An 18729-nucleotide genomic window follows, 5' to 3' on the forward strand; every position below is an offset into this window, starting at 1 on the left:
TTAAAGGTCTCCAAGTGGTAGAAATTATTCAGGAGACCTCCACTATATGGCACCTCTTCCTTCCTTTCTTCTCTCAGTCCCTCCTTTATCCCTTCCCTTACAACGTGGTTCACGTATCCACCAAGATATGTGAAGCAGACACTGCGCCATTTCCTTTCTTCAAAGAAGAAACGGTACATTTCTGCGCCCGCGTTCGCATCAGAGCTGCATAACCACCAAACCTAGCTGGAACTCGCATCAACGCGAATACGCGCAGACCTTCGGCGGCTCTCAAACCAACCCACTGTGATGTAAAACCGTTCAACTCAGTAAGAATGAGTGAGCGAATTGCGTGTGCCAACGGGAAAGGGGTGTTCGGAAGAGGGACGGGAGGAGAACGGGTGCTGCAGTACGAAGCTGCGACAGCCCGAAGCACTGAAGCCCAAGCGACACACAAATGCGTAACTAGGCGCAGTCCTCTTCGGGCGACACCACTTTCACGAACCACACACAGCTTCGGCGGCGCTGCACGGAACCGAGAGAGAGGGCGCGCCCATGCAGCCTTTCCCGCGCCTCTCATAGGCGATGCTAAACTGTGCGCATAAATTCGGCTCCGAATATGCTCACCTAACGTTACAAACAAAATCAGCAAGCACACAAGTACCGCGAACTACTACTGTCACCTAGAAAGATGGATGATCGCTATAGACACGCAAATTTTTTACTTTTCTTAAGGCTAGCCTCGACACATCAAGCGCGCGACCCCCGGTAGAAGACGGATCGCTCATTCTCAGCTGCATGCAGGCTTTATACCGCGTGTGACCTACTTTTGTCGACACTCACTACATGCAAAAAAGGAATAAAGAAAACCGCTGACGCCGACGCTTCGACCGCGCTCAAATGCACGCAAAGCGCGTACTTTGGTCAAGAAATCGAGAAAGAGAAGCGGCTCCGATACGACCTGTCGTTCCAAAACCGGACGAGAAACAGATTTCGGGGGCGGAAAGCGCGAAACCGCATGCAGCCTACCCGGAGTTGTAAATTATTCCGACGCTGTTCCCGCCCTTTCGCGCTCTCCCCCACACAAGTTGTAGCTGGCAAATGGACCGGTACACACACAGGGAAGCGTATATCTAAAAGACGTTTACGGCCCTCGCCGAGCTCGGTAGCTTCGCGCGCGTTCTACGAGAAAGCGGCCGACACCCGTGGCTTTCTCGGGGCTACACGCCGATGCCTTCCGTGCACGACATGTTCATACAGGCGGTGTGAACGAGGTGTGCTGGCTTGATGCGAAATTTCCAGCACAGTGGAGTCCAGGAGCTCTAACGGGTATACTTCAAGGCCGTGACTTTTCGTTGCGTTGCTCGTGCCTGTGAAGTCACGGATGATGATGATGATGATGATGAAAACGTTTATTTAAAGCCCCAATGACTTAGATTAAGGGAAGGCTGACCGGGTCCCTAGTCCGGACCCGGTCACGGAGAAAACATCTTGGGATGCGAGTCCGAGAAAAAGAGTGAGAGAGAGAAAAAAAACATCCCTGCATTTCCTCGGTACCCAGTCAGCTGACTCTGGTCGAATGGACAGAGCATGCGCGTCTCCCATTCATGTTTCCAGAATTTTTGCTCAGAAAAACAAACAGAGCATTCGCATGCCAAAAAATCTTCTCCGACACTGCACGAACAGAAACGTCTGCGCTCGCAGCACGGATGCGATGAAGGCGTAACTTCCCCAGGGTTCACCCATGAGAGTAGCCTCGGCTACCAATAAAGGCCGCACGTACGGCCGACACCAGCTCTGAGAAAGAAAAACGAGGGAGAAGGGGAGAGGAGGTGCAAATACGACTATACGACAAAGCCTTTCGGGTCTCCATCACGCCTCGGACCAACACACGTCTCGAGGGCGCGCGCATCCTTCGAGATCTCGCCGCCGAGATGCTTGTATGCATGCATGCGTGCGTGCGTCCACGAAGAACAAAGAGCCGCTTTGGCACCGCCGGGCCGGGCTCCTCTCTATGGATAGGGACGGGGTGCGCTGGACGGCTTCAAGCGCCCCGAAGGTCTTCGGCGAGGCCGCGCTAACATCGGCCAAGAGGAGGAACGGGAGAGGAAATAGGCAAAGACAAAAGCCAACGCAGTTCGAACAACTGCTCGCTGCCGCGCCGCTACTCGCGCGCCGCCAGACGCCCTCCACAGAAGAGGACGGAGGGAACAAAGGGATGGGGGGCTGCGAAAATATAGTGGATATTTAAAGGGCTCCAGACAGTATGTCCGAAAAAGAAAAACAGAACCGAAAAAGAGCTTTAAAGGGCTCCAGACAGTATACCCGAAAAAAAAAAAAAAAAAAAAACAGAAAGAGCTGATAACGTTGGGGGCTGACTTCGTCCCGGAAGTTGTCCAGGTTTCATTTTTCTTTTCCCTTCCCGTGCTTTTCATCTTCGAGAGGAATCGACGGCCTGAAGCAAGCTCGTCAAAAGCGAGCTGGATTAGCCGGCAGCGAGGAACGTAGTACCCGATCGGCAAGGAACCAAAAAAAAAAACGAGTCCGTAATATTGCGCACGCTTTTCCGGAAGCTAAGTTTTCCATTCTTCACCCACCTGGCGCCGCGTGCTTCTTTGACGGCAGAATAAAGACGCCGAGCCACGCCAGCACTGAATAACACGCAACCGCTTAGATCGGTACAGCGAGCTCCAAGATAACCGTGTTAAGACCCCTACTCCCGAATAAACGGGAAGTCCGAATCGAGCGGGGTCGCACTGACAAGATTTCACAGTGTGCAGGCTTCGCGTCCTGAGCTCCCAGTCACGCTATTTTCTCAAAAAAAAACAAAAAAAAACGGGGGCTGACGCGATGTCCGCCTACAGTGAAATCTCGTTAATGCGAACTCGCTTGATTCGATCTCCCCGTTTATTCGAACTGGTGCTTCCGGTCCCCTTACTTCCAACTCTGCGTAATCCCATCCAGTTTCGGAGCATCTCCTAGTTCGAAATGCCAGGATTCGAATGCTTAATTACGAGCTCGGACGCACGATATGCTCAATCTGACACTATTACGAGGCTCCACTGATACATCGAAAAGAGCAGCAGCAGTAGATCGATGCGCACTGCTGAATAGACTGATGAGCTGCATGCAGGGGTCGGCTCGTCCCTTCCACCGACGAGCCCACAAAGCTTCCCTCTTGTTCCGTTCACTAACATGACCAACGCGGAAGAGCTGGCTGCGCCTGCATGACTTGGGTCGCATCGTTAATCCCTCCACAAGAGGGAGCCCCTTTTGTTCGACAGGGCGCCGTGGGCTTCCCAACAAAGGAGACGCATTCGTCCGACCAAGCTGTGGTCCCTTTAATCCAACCAGCTTGTAACCGACCGTCCGATAACCAGAACAGAGCGCGTATACATGGCAGCAAACCGGTCAAAGCAGTATACCGGAATGCGTGCGCGCCATGCAATGCGTCTCCATCAGGAAACACGCTCGATTACGCGCTTGGAGGGGGGGAGGCTGCTAGCAGAGGCAGGAAATGGAACGAAGAGGGAGGTTAGATATAGCTTTTCGACAACCGAGGCACGGCTAGACGAGAGACAGAGGTCTGCGGTCTCGGTGGTCACCCACCGCCCACCGCTCGGGGCCAGCAGGATGGGGACACATTTACAAGCGGACGCGAGCAGCGGCACAGGGAGGCCGGGACTCTTCAGTGGCGGCCGTGACCATGAATAGAACGAATAGGTGGTGTGGCATGTGGAGTGTAACGTTCCGAAGCCGCACACGGGTTGCGAAGGATATGAATTTCGACAACCTGCACCGACACTGCGCAAAATACGGGTGATTTTGCATTTCGGTCTTATCGACACACGCGGTCGGCGTGGCTGGGATCCGAACCCACGACGTTGTGACAGCCAACTACAAGAGCCACCGCGGCGAATGACTATGGACAAAGGCAGCATAACATCGTTGATGTTGAGCTCGTTTAGCAATTGCACAGACCTGTGTGCAGTTGACAAATGTGGGGTGGAGCGGGTGGGGGGTTCGCCATTAAGTTTCCACTTATCAGAAATGGAACCAGCTTCAGAAGGGCCAGTACTGACTAAACCGTCGAAATAGCTGCAACGCATGGTAGAGGTAGAAGGACACGGCCACCTCGACTGCTGGGCTATGAGCCAGCGAGGAAAAAGGCGCGGCGCGCGATCGAACCGCGGCTCAGCTACCGACTCTGCACACGGCGGCGTCGGCGGCGGGGTTCAATGACACCGCGCGCCGACACGCAACGCCCGTTTAAGTGGCGGCGGCAGCGGCAGCGTATGACGCACTGTTGTGCAGACACACACAGAGAGGGCGATTCCCATGAGCGGAGGAAGCAGAGCGCCACCCGCGCACGGGGAAAGACGGCAACACCCCGAGAGGCTGGAGGAAGTGCGCCCGGAGAGGAAAAGAAGAAGATTCGGCCCGGCTGCTGCTGAGCCAGCTGACCGGAACTCTCGCTGCTGCTGCTGCTGCTGCCATGGCGGCGGAAGACAAAGGGGGCGGCCGTGCTCGGCGGAACGCGCACTGGCGACGAGGAAAAGAGGAGGAGGCGGCGCGGCCGTCAACGGCACGCGTATGCGCAGCAGCAGAGAACGGATGCAGGCAGCCACGGGGAAGACGAGTCGCAGAGCTTCGCGGGAGGTCCCCCGCCTCTTCTTCAACGACTCGCTTCGCCCTAAAGGACGGCGAGTGAAGCCCGGACCGACACACGCCTGCAAGAGGGTACACGTGTCTGCTTATCGCCCAGTTAAAAAATAATGAGAAAACCGATGGCGGCATTTTATATACCAATTCACGGGGACTGCATTTCAACATCTGTGTCCAACTTGTTAGGAGCAACAAAGCTCTCCGGGATAGATAAAACTAAAAAGAGGCTAGTCGCATCACCGGTTCTGAATTCCGACCAAGCAGTTCCGCACGCACCGCCCAAAGCGCACGACGGCCCAACTTCGGCCACCTCAATCGGCGCTGCGCTGAATCCGAGCCAGCGTTGATCCCGACGGCCGTTTAATAAAATGAACGAGGCCCTCGCATTACCTCCTCCAGCGACCTGCATCTAAGCCATAATTCAAGGATGGCAAGTACTACACGCGGACGCGCGTAAGCAAACCGAGCAAAGTCATTACGCAATAAGCACGCCTCGTCAAAAGCACCGCGAGCGTTTATATAAACGGGCGAGTCCCCGATAGCGGCCGCCAGAATAGATACACATAGACTGGCGCGCACGCGTCGTGATCGAAGGCAAACTCGCAGCGCGAGTCTGGTCAGCCAACGGAAGCGACAAACGGCGGTGCAAAAAGCCGCCCCAGAAGCCGATAAATTACATCGTTACATGCGCTGGCGGCGCGCTTCGCAAACCGCACGGGGGCGCCGCGGGCGCTCCGTGCCCAGGACGCCCTCCGTACCCGCAGTGGGCGCAGATATACGATTACGTCGGCCTCCCCGACTTCAGGGAGCATTAGGCGCGAAAAACAGACAGAACGATCCCCGGCTCAGTTCCGACGAAAGGGCTCGCACACGGGAGCCCCGAGGCAAACAGGGCGCAGCGGGGTAAAATAGAAATGTAGAAAAGAAAGAATATCGAAGCGGCACCGACGAATGCGCCACGCATCTTACACATAGCGAGCGGAGCGAATTGGGGGGGGGGGGGTGTTCCGTTATTCGCGACGCGTGTTGGGCACCCCCGCCTCTCCAAGGCTGCTAAGCTCGTTATCTGCCCATACGTAAAGAGGGGAGAGAGGGAGAGCCGTGAAGGGCAAGGCAAGATGGAGATGGCTCGAAGGGAACCGGCCGGCGAAAGGGCAGCTCGAGAGCACGCCTGCGGCAGGCTGCGCGATCGTCTTCGCCGAACGGGCGTCGGTCACCTCGTCCACGGCCTTTTAATGGGCCCTGCCGCTCTCTCTCCCAGACTGCATAACAAATCGGGCCGAGCTGCGGCGGCGGCCTCCCTCGCAGCATCGCACGCGGCGTGCGAGGCCCTACATGCCGGACCGGCCCCAAGGTCAGCCGAAGAAAGGGCCGGTGGAAGAGGCTTCAAGTTCGCCCGGAATGAAACACGTGGACGGTTGTGCTTCCCTCGGAACGTGGGGAGCCGCCAAAGCTGCCGCATATAAGCCCCCTGGATCCAGTTACAGCCACGCACGTGGCATCACGACTCACTTGCGAGCACGCTAGCGTGCGGAACAGCGGTATCGCTCGCCGCGCGGGAACCTAGAGTAATCGAGGCTACCAAGCGTCGACTACGGTATCGGCGTGTTCGCACGCCGGTCAGGATGAAGCGCGCCGAGCCCAAATGTACTGTCTCGAGGCAATGCACAGACCAATCGTGTGTCACCAGTGGTGTCGACGCGGGGGAGGAAAGGGCTCGAACTTTGGAGACAACCCCCAAACACAATCCTTTGGGAACAACGCTTTGGGGACAACGCTTTGGGGACAGTGCTTTGGGGTCAACCCTTGGGGGACATAGCGGCCGCAGAGAATAAGGCTATTTGTAGCCAACATTTGAGGCGACTGGCCAGTTATCGCTAGTTAAGCCTATCTATTCCGTGAGCGGTGAACGAGCCATGATCGGTGTGTGCATACCAAGCTCAAAAGTGGTTGGCTGACGATATCCACAGCAAGGGTATAACAAACCCAGTGTATGCCTGACAACCCCGTTTTTACTTTAATTTACTTTAGGCTATGCAGAACAGTGCCAGCACAGGATTTCTTTTTTTTCTTTTTTGCAGATTTCCAAGAGCGACGGAGACGCCGAACCAGGACTGCGGCTCGGGCGCCCCACAAAGCCTTCGGGGACCTGCACGCTACTACGACCCCGTCCCTTGCGTTAGAGTGTAGTCTACTTGCGTTCCATCTTGGGCCGGCGCGCACCCGGAAGTCGTGCACCTCCTACGCAACTTCCTGCGGGACGCTCGGCCGCGCGCACCTGCACACCACGAGCGGTGGCCCGCAGCGCGAGCGCGCGCGCGCCCGCATCAGGCCGGGTATTTTCTGCAAACCTGTTTCGGCGGAAACGGGGGCGATTGCGCGACGGCGGACGACGATGATGATGCCGCGGCCGAGGACAATGGAGGCGACGGTCGTCTTCCGTCCCTCCTCGGCGCTCTCGGTATAAATACAACCCCCCCAACCCCTCCCGCGGCGACGATGCCCTCACACAACATGCGCGCGCCGAGGTGGAATCCCCGTAAGAAAAACGTCGTCCCCTTGTGCCGACAGAAGGGGTTACTTTAACAACCCCCCCCCCCCCCCCCCCCCACACACACACACACACACCGAAGAGCAATGAACAACAAGCCAGAGAACGCAAGGTTTTCACGTAACCAACAACTGCTCCTCCTCAATCACGCAAACTTTTCGTATTCCCCTTTCAGTATTCTTGCTGTGAAAGACTGAGACGCCCATTAGGCGCTTTTGGTTGTTGCTCAGTTTCATATTTGCCTTTACCCGCACTGTTGAGCAATTTGGCCCCGCTTATTCCGCTCAAAGGAGCGGCAAAAAGTCGAAAGGGAAAAGGTGAACGACCAGACGCCGATGCGGGCGCTCGTGTGCGTTGTCCGCTACTTCACTTCCTTCTGACCGGCCAGTCCGAGAGCTGCACACGCACGTGGGGAGTGCAAAGCGAAGGAGGAGAATAGCATAGGTGAAGGCCCCTTCCGAAACAAGGCCTCTTCCTATATTATAGGCAACCTGCAATAGCCAGGCGGCGCCGCTGTCGCGCTGCTTACAGCGCCGCCACCATATGTTTTTTTGGTACTGGGTAGGCGGTCGTTCTTTTCGGCGTGCATGCCCAGTACGAATTTGAAAATGTCGGTTATTTTATATTGCCGATTCAAGCCTATTGATGCCATCGGTGTGTATTTTCGGCGACCGGAGCTCTAAAAAGGATGTCGCCTTTACGAGAGCAACCATGTGCACTCAGTGAAGGAAACGGACGGCGCTGAAATTTCGGCGAAGTGTCAGTCTCAGCGGGGCAAACACGTGTACGACGTTCAACTTGTGCATGTACAGTGCATGTGTAAGCAACCGTCTCGTCGCTTTGCATTGTACTGATATGGAAAATAGATTTTGAAAAACATAAAGGGACAAAGTTTAGATGCACGGGACCCGTGAATATGTGAATTTTTCCCGTAGCGTGTAATCGAAAGCACAGTAAACAGTGGTGGGTGTACAGAAAGAATTGCATCTATCGAGCCCAGACTGAACGTCCAAGCAACCACACAGTGAGCCTCTTTATGACTCCCGCGGTATCCAGGTGTTTACAGCTGAATTCAGGTTGTTAATAATCTTAGGGCAGTTTCATGCATGACCTTGCTTGTCGGGAGATAACCGGGATGCGTTTCAATGGTACTCTTTTCACCACGGACAAAGTGCTTTGAACATATTTTTGTGTTGTCATTTGGGCTGCAGTTGAAGAAGTCTTCACCACTCAAATATAATGCAACCAAATTTGTATGACACACAGCACTGCAAAATCAATTCACCCCTTAGGCAAAGCATGTAAATCTGCGCGAGACGGGCAAACACATAAGGGAACGACATACGGGAGTGGGACCTGAATTAATCACCTGCGACTCACCCCGCGAGGCGTGCTGCCTTTAATTCATGGTACCTCGACACGTACGCGCTAACGTTGAGCGCACGTACTTGAGTACCAGTATAGGACAAAACCGCGACCAAGAGCCCTGCTTTCGAACGCGACGAATCCTGATTTGAAGACCGTTGTTCTGACAGAACCAGAAAAACGGATTCTTAACGCGAGAGCGCGACCGCAATTCGACGATACCAAGCAAGAGAACTACTAGCGGCGAATTTAATGAACGCTCAATATTATAGCTTCATTCAGCAGCTCCACATTTATACTTTTTTTCTCCTCTTAGCTTCACGTGAATTATAACACCAGTGCAACTTCCTTGACACGACGCACTGCGACGATCCACTTCAGTAGCCGGGTTGACCCGTACGCCCTTGCAGGGAAACGAAACAGCTTCACGTCTCCGTTCCCTTCTCGGGTATGACAGTCCTTCACGCAACAGTATCTCCGGTTGGTTTTTTTTCCGAGTGCGACCGACATCCATGGCGTAGGATGGCCGAGGTAAAGCTTCCAGAAAATCCGCAAAGCTCGCTGTTTGCGCCTTCCTCGGGAAGCGGAGCCGGTCGGGCCGCGCCGAGCTGCCTACTCAGTGCTTGTCTCTTCGGCCGCGAGACGGCGCCACATGTACCTGCAAACTACACTGCAGGTTGCCTATGGCTGTGGGGTAGATGAAGGGGATTGAACAGGACCGATACACGTTTCATTCACTGCCTAATAAAAAAAATGACGGTGCTGGATAGGGGATTCAAACATGAAGCTAATCTCACGTGTTTCATCCAGCCTTCTTGCAAAAATAAGCTGCACCAGAGCATTTTGACCTTGCGAACATTACGCAGTGACTTTGCGAACATTACGCTGAGGACGCAAGCGGCGAGAAAGCCCTCACATTTCTCCACATTGTACCTGCTTCAAATAGGCTTACCGCACGGAAAGCGATACGAGCCATGGAAGCTCGTAGGAACTAGACGTAAAGGCGAGGAAAAAAAGGAGGTAGGGGAAGGGGGGGAGGAGGGGAAGCATAACTGCGAGGGTGATCACCCGTCGCCTCAAAATCTAACGGGAGCCAGGGTGGGCCAGAAATGGGAAGAAAATTTAAAAAAAAATCAGAAAAGAAAGGGCTGGCCCGCATGAGAGGAGGGCGAACCCTGCCTGATGACGGACGTGCACAGGCGGCCAACGGACCGACCGGGGCGGCAGCGGCAAAAGCAAAGCGCGGAAGGGGTATACGAGTGCAGGTATATATATATAAAACGTCACCCCCCCCCCCCCCCCCCCCCCCCTTCCCCCTTAAGCCCGAGTCACACTGCAGGAACACAACAACGACATGAACCAAACATGTTCGCAAACGAGCCGTCAACAAGTCGCCCAACCAACTCGTCCCACAACTTCTTGTCACACTGCACGAACGGCAGGGAAACGAGACAGGTTGCTGGGATGTTCCCTCGGTTTGACAGCTTCCGGGAACCGGAACAACAAACAAACAGCGTTCGTGGACCCTGTTGGCGCTGTTCGCCGGCCGGGCGAATTTCCTGGCGACACCGCACGAACAAACCAAGCACTTTGCGGTGCTTCACCGCTTTTGTGTCTTTCGTGCTTGGAAACGTCGTTTTCGAAGTGCAAACATGGGCATTTTTTTCAGAAGGTCGTGGTTTTTTTTCGTCGCAATGGTATCTGCCGCGTACGGCGTCTTGCAGGCGGGCGCATGCGGACGGGGAGGCTGCCGTGGCAACCACCGGCTGGCGGATGCCACCGCCGTGGAGAAGCACATTTCCCCGTCGCATTCTTGTGAGCAGTGAGGAATGCGGCTTTGTAGGGAGCCAAAAGGAATGTCTTGTGCCGTGTGTAGAGCCTACCTCGGCCGCGAGCACTAGCAGTTTCTTGACGGGGTTGTGCGCGAGATAGCACCACTCGAGCATCTAGCAGCCGCGACAGCAGACGAGTGTGCCACTTGCTCCCGCAAACATGCTGCCGTCGTTCTCCAGCCGCCAGGAAACTGACTTGATCGGGATGGTTGAAGAGAGGAGATATTTATGGGACATCACGGACCCAAAATACCATCGGCGTGATTGGAAAGAGTCCGCTTATCAAGAGATCGCTACCAAATTGGGACCGGACTTCACAGGTGAGCGCGAGTTACCTGTCCTGCTACTTTTGAACGTGAGATGAACAAGAAAGCAGCGCTGTAACCCCCCCCCCCCCCCCCCCCCTATGAAATAGCAATCAGAATAATTTAACTGAGTTCCAGTTTCATTGCAAGAATGATATGTATAATTATGCATTTTTTCACTCTGACAGGGTGGAACAAAGTTAATGAATCTGTCAAGATTGTGGCGTGATTTGTACTGATGTGTACTTAAGGTGACACGTCTCCAATTATTCTTCAATTGGGCAAAAAGCCGGCCGGGGTGGCAATGCATCGTGGAACAGCAGCGCAAAATACGGAATGAATGCATTGAAGTAGACACAGGACGCAAAAAGCAAACGCATGTAGCCCCTGTTTAATTCTGTGTGTTGCGTTTTTTGCGCTGGTCTTGCACATTTATCAAGCTGGTTACAATTGTAATTGTTCAGTTTTGCCTTGTATCGTACCATTTCTGATTCGTATTTTTGGCATGATACGATTTTTTTTAGCCCTCTTATTTTTTTTCTAATGTAAATGTGCAGACCCCACTCTGCTACAACTGGAACCTGTAGTTAGCAGTACTGTAGATAAACAAAATTAGGTGTGGTGTCGGCTGGCCATCATTGTGTCTATTCTTCAAGATTTCTAAAGAGGTGATGCCTTATTTTTTGCAGCCGCAGCAGTCAAGGCGAGGTTTTCAAACCTGCGCTCGCAATTCCAGCGCGAAAACCGAAAAGTTAAAGCGAGCGAAAAATCAGGAGCCGGACAGGAGGATATCTATGTGCCACGATGGGTCCACTACGCGGAACTCCTATTTCTGCTGAGTGGATGCCCGAAGCGTGACAGTCGGTCAAATATGGCATCGGCAAATGTAAGTCACAACTTTGCGCTTCAGTGAAGCCAGTTTTCTTGGGCACTGCACTCTGCCTGGGAAATAAACACTTTCCATTTTTGTGCATGGATGTCTAGGCGTGCCTCTTCCACTCAGTCCCTTTATTTGGTAATGTTATTCCTCTTCAGCGACATTCTGTGAATAGCGTACCTACTATATTGTAGCTTATTTTCGCTTAATAAAAGAGCCCTACATTCATTGTGTACAGGCCCAGCTGTAGAAATAGTTCGAAACTTTTTATGTTGGCAATCTTTTTCATTGCGACAACTTAAGTTTGATGGCCCATATTTCCTACAAAATCAAGCATGATTTCATTTATTTCTGCATTACTTACCTTTCTAGGAATATAGCATATTATTTACATGTGGTTTCCCTATCCACTACAAGATCTAGAGCTAACTATTTAATAAAGGTCAGGTAGCCACATATTGCAACCCTGTGTAAGGTGTAAGGTAAGGTAACCCTGTGTAAGGTAACCCTGTGTAAGGTAAGGCTACCAATCTCTTGTAGCAACTGCACAACAAAGTACCAGTTTGTTTGTCTTTAGTAAAACTGAAGATTTTTTTATCCTCTCTATAATCTTAATCAATGCCAGAAATTGTTGACATTGTGCGGATTAATTTGCGTTATTCTGTTATACTGTTTATTTTAATAATGCTGTATTTTCAGAGCCTCTTTCATTTTCCTATTCTGCTGTATTTATTTTGAAAATTGTTTTGCTTGCTACTGAATAATATGGTAACACCTTAAATTTTTTTTTCACTGCACTGTGCAAACATTCTAAAAGTGTTTTGTCATGTGTTTTTCCCGCTCTGCCTCTGGTGTCACAATATGTAATCCGGGTTGTAGGTCTCATCAAGAGGCATACTTCGTCTCCGTTCTTTAGCCCATCCTCTTGGCCGTATTGTATAATATGGTGATATAAAATAAATACTTCCACTACTAGCCCAAACAAAAATAAACAATTCAGCAAGCTGGAAGGAATAGAATGAAAGTGAAACTCTGCGCTATTTCTGCTTTATTTCACAGTCGCAGGTTGAAAAAGAGAATGAAGAGGCCGGATCAACAGAGAGTGCTCAGTTGTGCTTCGATGAGACGCAGCAGCCTGTTGACAACATAGAAGATGAGACAGTAGGCACTGCGGTCATGGTGAACGATGGGCCTGCAGACAACGGCTGCACTTCGAGGGGCGCTTCAGCCACTCCACCCATTGTTCATCGGAGAGAGCCTGCCAAAAGAAAGCAGGAGGAAAGTTGTGGCAGCGAAAAGAAGCTACTTCTAGAAGCAGCAGTGCATGCTTTAAATAAGTCTGCGAGTGCCGCTCGGCAAAAAGATGAGTGCGACGATTTTGCTGCAACTATGGCCAATGCACTGCGGCAGGTGCCTGAAGGGCCGCACAGACAAATGGCCTACTTAGCAGGATATAATGCCATTGTAAAGTATAGCATGGCACTTCATAACACACAAGTAGAAATTATACAGGAAGCAGATGAATGATCAGGGACGTAGGCTGAGTGCAGACTCAAACAAAATTCACATGTGCCTAATTTAATACGGTGTTGTGTGTTATAATTGTTCTGCAACCGAAATTAAAATTGAAGTAATGTCATCAGATGTTATGGTATGTCATTTTGTTGTGTGAAGTGAGTCATTTTTATGTCAGTGCATGTCGTATGTGTGTAATTTATGTAAATTCAACAGAGGTGTGGAAGAAGCATGCAGTGCTTTGGGACAATGTGTATTATTTTACCCATCTTTGATTTCCTTTTGTGATGTTAGTATAGAGATAGTGATTTTGTAAGTCTCTTTTCATGAAATGCAAAGCAGATACTTAGTTTACATAGCCTTGTACCAAAAGATTATTCTTGGAGATGATTAATTTTTGCCCATCTTGTTGTGCTACTGTTGCAGCCAGGGCAACGCAGCTTACTCAACCAACTTTCCTGCCATAAGCATGCCTCCCTAAGCTGTGCTCTGTTTTCTGAATAAACCAATAGTTAAAAAAACATACTTTGAGCATTGCATAAAGCTACATTTCCACTACACTGCATGGTGAATGAAGAGCAAAAAAGTGGAGCAAACGCATCATAGTCAGGCTGTCAAGGCACAACAAGAACGTGCAACTTACGCCTTCATTGTGGCAGAAGCTCCTGATTAGGCAACGAGGCGCCACTGCCAGCTGACCTGTCCTTCGTTCACAAAGTACTCCGTGTACGTATCCCGGACAGCCTTGGCATTGACGGAGTGGTTGCTTCCAACTCTTGGGAGCTGGCTCATGGCTCCAGATGGGCTCACACCATCCCTCCAAGAGCCATTGCGTACGTGCCCTATGTATCAGATAGCAGCACCATACATGCGAAAAATTAACTCTTGGTTATAATAATACATTTGTATCAGTCAAGAGAGAGGCCCATAGGCTTGAACGTTTCATGAAAAGCCTTGCAGAAATTTTCTCTGAGCCTGTGATCGTCAAGCCATAAGTGCTCTTGTAATCATTTTAGTGTGTGCCACATGCACTGCATTAGATAGCTCTGTGTTTCAGGCTTTCACATCATGTACAGCAGTTTCAAAACACACATACCTGTCAAAACGTCCTCTACATCCACACTGTCTTGAGGGGTGTAAAGTTGCTGAGTGGTTTTCTTCGAGCGTAAGTAATTGTGCAGTGCTAGTGTAGCCAACACAATGTCTTCCGCTCGCTCAGGAGAGTGTCGAAGTGGGGCGCGGAAAATTTGCCAGCGGTTTGCAAGCACTCCAAAAGCATTTTCCGCTGTCCGTCGAGCGCGGGAAAGTCTGAAAGGGATCGCAAAAATAGAAATAAGGCAACGCTGACTGGTGGTCTGCTACCAAGTTCTGAAGTTGTTTGCAAGCATTCATGGGTACTTATTCATGTTAAATAAAAGTTTTGTTATTAATCTACTCCTTTTGTTATTTTCATGTCATCCAAAATAGTATTTGAAGCAAGGCAAGCAGACATTCATGACAAGTCACACAACTGCATAAAACTTAGTGCTGGGTGAATGAATCGCTACGTGACTTTTTTTGCGCTGAGCGTGTGCATTAGTTGTGATATTAGTAGCATTGGTTAAATGGCAAGCTAAACTTCAGTACTGTGCTTACCTGTAATTAAAAATTCTTTTCTCCTTGGTCAGCTCACCAGCAGGATATGGCCTCATTAAGTAGTGTTTTAGGCCAAAACCCTCATCACCCACGATGACATATGGTGCTGTCCTTTTCGAGAGCGGCAGGACTTCAGCACAGGGCAGCGGTGATGGCTGCACCTCCAAGGCCTTTTTCATCTCGCATTCGCTCCAGACTCCGCTGTCATTTAGTCGGCCATTACGGCCAACATCAGCAAACACAAAATTTAGCTCCGCATCCACCAGTGCCATAAGCACAATGCTAAAGAATCCCTTGTAGTTTCGGTATTGCGCACCGGAGTTGGCTGGTGGATTTATAGCTATGTGCTTCCCATCCAGAGCTCCGATGCAGTGTGGAAATTGCCATAAGTCTTGAAAGCCCTGTGCTATGGCTTTCCACTCCTCGGGGCGGCTAGGAACCTGTAAGAGACATTTTGCTGGTCGTTCATATTCCACAGCAGAATTCTCAGCTGTGGGACACAGTGAATAAGTCTAGCGGTTCAATTTTTCTGCCTGCCACCTGGAAGGTCGGTGGAGATTGGTTGCTTTATTAAAGCCAAGTGAGGTCCCATAAGCGCCACGCCTACAAGTGATCAAGTTGAACCTTTTTGAGCTGACAAACCACAGAGGATGCCGCTACACTTTTATGATTTCTTATTACCTCTACTAATAAGTGTATTGAAGTGTAAGGTTAGATAATTATTTGGAATGGCAGAATTTTAACTTTGCATTAAATTATCACAAAAATATATCAATACACTAACAAATTGCTCCATATAAAATTTTGATCAAATTATTCTGTATAACCAAAACATCTCATGTAGATTAATTTCAAAACAATACCAGATGATCTTTTTAACGTTCACAGATTTTTATTTTCAGAAACTGTGACAGCTACGTCAGTGCTGTTTGTTTAAGTGGACTGTACAGCAAGGCAGGCATGTACGTGATAGACCCCAATAATTATTTGCCTAAAAGAACAATAAAATTCTTAATTTTTACTTTATGAGAAGAGATTATGTTGCAGAATTGAAGGCCGTCAACATGTATAGTGAGCCCAGTATATTTTCTTTATCGGCAATGTGGTTCAAAATATGAAACGCCAAAAAATACGCACCTCAAAGCTATTGAATTGGCTTTCCCACGTTGCACATTTATAAAATGGGGGCGATAGCATTTTGAATGCTGCAAATAGAGACGCACTTTGTGTATCTTACAGCGTAGAACCAGTTAACAGGATTTCGGTGGCAGTACTACGCACAGTGACTTAGTATAGGCAACTGACACAGCTTTGAAATGCACAATTTTGACTTTCTAAGCTCTCCTGTCTTGTCCCTGTCCTTTTATTCCCGCTAGCACTAATAAAACCACTAATAATATTAATTCTGAAACTTTGAAGCACATTTCCGATAAAACTGCAAAAACTGCACATCTTCGACGTTGACGGCCTTGACTCTTGCCCCCCAAAAATCTCTTGCCCCCCAAAAATCAAAACTAGAAAGTTGATGAGTTCATTTTAGCTACAGAATTAATCTCCAAAGAACGCACCGACGTGTCACTCAGTTCTTAAAACAAAAAATTGTTTAGAAGTCACACTGTATAGTCTCACTTCAGTCGCAGAGCCGACAAATTGCACCATTTACATACCTTCAAGAAATCCTCCTTGAGTTCGGCATATATGGCCTTGCACACATCTTGCACAATCCCAGAGACTGTGTTGTGTTTCCTTCTGAACTGCCACTGTATGGACATTTGACTGTCTCCTGAAAACGAGGTCAAAGATCAACAAATTAGCTGAGATGTATTCATAGAACAGATAGATAAGGACAGAACACACGCAAAATTAGTTTTGCGCTCATGCCTACTCATGCCACAAGCGGGCACATCGCTTTGGGAGTGTGCACTTCACGTACACTACATACGGCAGCGAACGAGGCTACCTCAGAGAAGAAGCTTTCGTAGCGATCTCCCGAGCATAAGAAACTGCGGCGGACAAAAAATTTTAAGCTAGGAGCTCACCTGTGGCGATGTAGCGCAGTCCAATGGCCAGTCGTTCTGCAGCAGGAATGGCAAGGCGGAAATTCGTGTCCTTTTTTTCGATTGCTGGTCTCACTCGGGCTAAAAGTTCTTCGAACGAGCTGGTGTCCATACGTATCCAGCGGCGGTACCCCTCCGCATCTTCTAGGGCCAACTCTCGCATCAAGTTTTCGAAAGCGCCCTGCTCAGGCGCCCTTCGCAGCCAGCCCATCATCCATTTGGAGCGCGGTTTCTTCTGGGGTGGCGGCTCGTCGTCCGAGTCAGAATCGACGGCGCAGTATAGCAGCAAGGATGCTGCTGCAGCAGCCGCGCACGGCGATACTTCCTCCGACATTCTGCAAAACCACAAGCAGCTACGGCAGCGCAAGGTATCGAAAATTTCCGCGGCTGTACACACGCAGCGATCGCGCACGGAAGAGAGCGCGCGAGCAAAGGCAGAGAGGTGGCGGGGAGTGCGCCGGAACTGGTTTTTCTGGTGTGACAGGGAGTTGCTGAACAAGTGGCGCACATGTGGCCGACACATGTCGGCGGGAGACGGCGACACGTTTCCCCACTGTTCGTGTTGACGCGGTGTGACAGGATCGCCAACCCGACGAAAACACTGTTTTGTCGGGCGGGTTGGCGGACTGTTTCCTCAGTGTGACTCGGCCATTACTTCACGGCTTCACTCACACGCAGACAGACACACGCAGCTGTCGCCGAGGCAACGGCACTGGCCTAGATCTGGGCACCGCCACCACCCCCACCGCGGCGCCCGCGTGTGCGGCCAACCGCGCTGCTGCGGGTAGCGGGAGGAGGCAACCCGTTTCGCCCGCAATGACGGACAACTCGAGCCAGCTAGACGCCCGGGAAGCGGCCGGCGTTCGCAGCAGCAGCAGCAGCTGCGCTGTTCCGTTTTCGCCACAGATGCACGGCAGCATACTGAGGCAGGTCTTCTTCTCCGAAGGACAGCCGATCTATTTTGCATGCAAGGCAAGGAGAACGATGGAGCACACACGCACAAAGGGAGTGGTCTGCACGTATATTCGTCCAGCTCGCATACGTAAGCGCGCACTGGTAGACGGTGGCGGCGGCGAGCGCAACGAGAATAAAAATGCGATCGCCACAGCGATGCAAGGACGGGAAAGCCAGCGTCGAACCTCGTTATAACGAAACTGTTAATAACGAAATAATGGCTATTACGAAGTTATGTCGATTTCCCTTGGAAGCTCTGTCAACACGGGCTATAACGAAGTTACAGCTGTAACGAAGGAATCGCCAGGACCCTTCTACTTCGATATAACGGGGTTCAACTGTACTACCTTTCTCGGGTGTTCGAGACTGTTCGAGTTTCCTTACCGCAAAATACACCGGTACTAGGAGGCGAAACCTTCGTCCGCGGTGCACGTGAAACATCCCGCACGTGTGAAGATAACCGGTAGTGGAGCACGACTTCGGGTCGAAGCTTACAACGGAGCTGGAGCTGGTCCAAAAGGGGCGTCTTCGACGAGGTATTTGCTCCCACCGTGACGAAAACACAGCCGTCGACGAAGCACGCGTAGGTGTCTGACGGGCCTCGCGTATGTTTACATCCTACGGCTGCATGATAACCGGTAACGCGAGACTTGGAATCGTATCTTCGATTCCGGCACTGCCCAACCGCCACGGTCACCCGTTATTCCGTCCAAACAAGAACAACGACCGCACAGCGCTACCAAAACGTCAAGACAATTCGAGTGAAAGACGGAACGAAGAAACAAACAAGCAGGGAGGGTGAGTGCCGAAAATTTGACAGAAGAATGCCGCCAAAGTCGGTGACTTGGCCATTAAAGAGAGAGAGAGAGACGTTAGCTTCCACACGCCCGGTAAGCTATTACTACTACGGCTCCTGCTGCCAGATAAACGTCAAGACACCCCAAAAGAGCTACAGAACCGAATTTTACCGAGAATAAAAAATTAGGTGGAGTTG

General features: G+C 50.9%; 2 protein-coding genes across 2 annotated transcripts in view; one reads left to right on the plus strand and one right to left on the minus strand.

The window, feature by feature from the left end:
* Khc (kinesin heavy chain) overlaps positions 1-18729 on the minus strand; it is an 87298-nt gene that overhangs the window by 49567 nt on the left and 19002 nt on the right. The gene's annotated exons all lie outside the window — the stretch shown is intronic.
* Positions 10444-13932, plus strand: LOC149343184 (uncharacterized). Its single transcript, XM_089545713.1, has 3 exons — positions 10444-10712; positions 11387-11583; positions 12634-13932. The coding sequence occupies exons 1-3, from the start codon at positions 10553-10555 to the stop codon at positions 13099-13101; spliced, it is 825 nt and encodes a 274-aa protein (XP_089401839.1). The 5' UTR covers positions 10444-10552; the 3' UTR covers positions 13102-13932.

The sequence above is a fragment of the Amblyomma mixtum genome, chromosome 5 (genome assembly GCF_055824585.1).
Source record: "Amblyomma mixtum isolate Tamu chromosome 5, ASM5582458v1, whole genome shotgun sequence".
Taxonomy (NCBI): domain Eukaryota; kingdom Metazoa; phylum Arthropoda; class Arachnida; order Ixodida; family Ixodidae; genus Amblyomma; species Amblyomma mixtum.

What these genes read in the sequence shown, in the direction of transcription:
- LOC149343184 (XM_089545713.1), top strand. Translation starts at nt 10,553, where the DNA reads ATGCTGCCGTCGTTCTCCAGCCGCCAGGAAACTGACTTGATCGGGATG. An exon ending in ATTGGGACCGGACTTCACAG is followed by an intron (nt 10,713 to 11,386) that starts GTGAGCGCGAGT and finishes TATTTTTTGCAG; the next exon opens with CCGCAGCAGTCAAGGCGAGG. An exon ending in CAAATATGGCATCGGCAAAT is followed by an intron (nt 11,584 to 12,633) that starts GTAAGTCACAAC and finishes TTTATTTCACAG; the next exon opens with TCGCAGGTTGAAAAAGAGAA.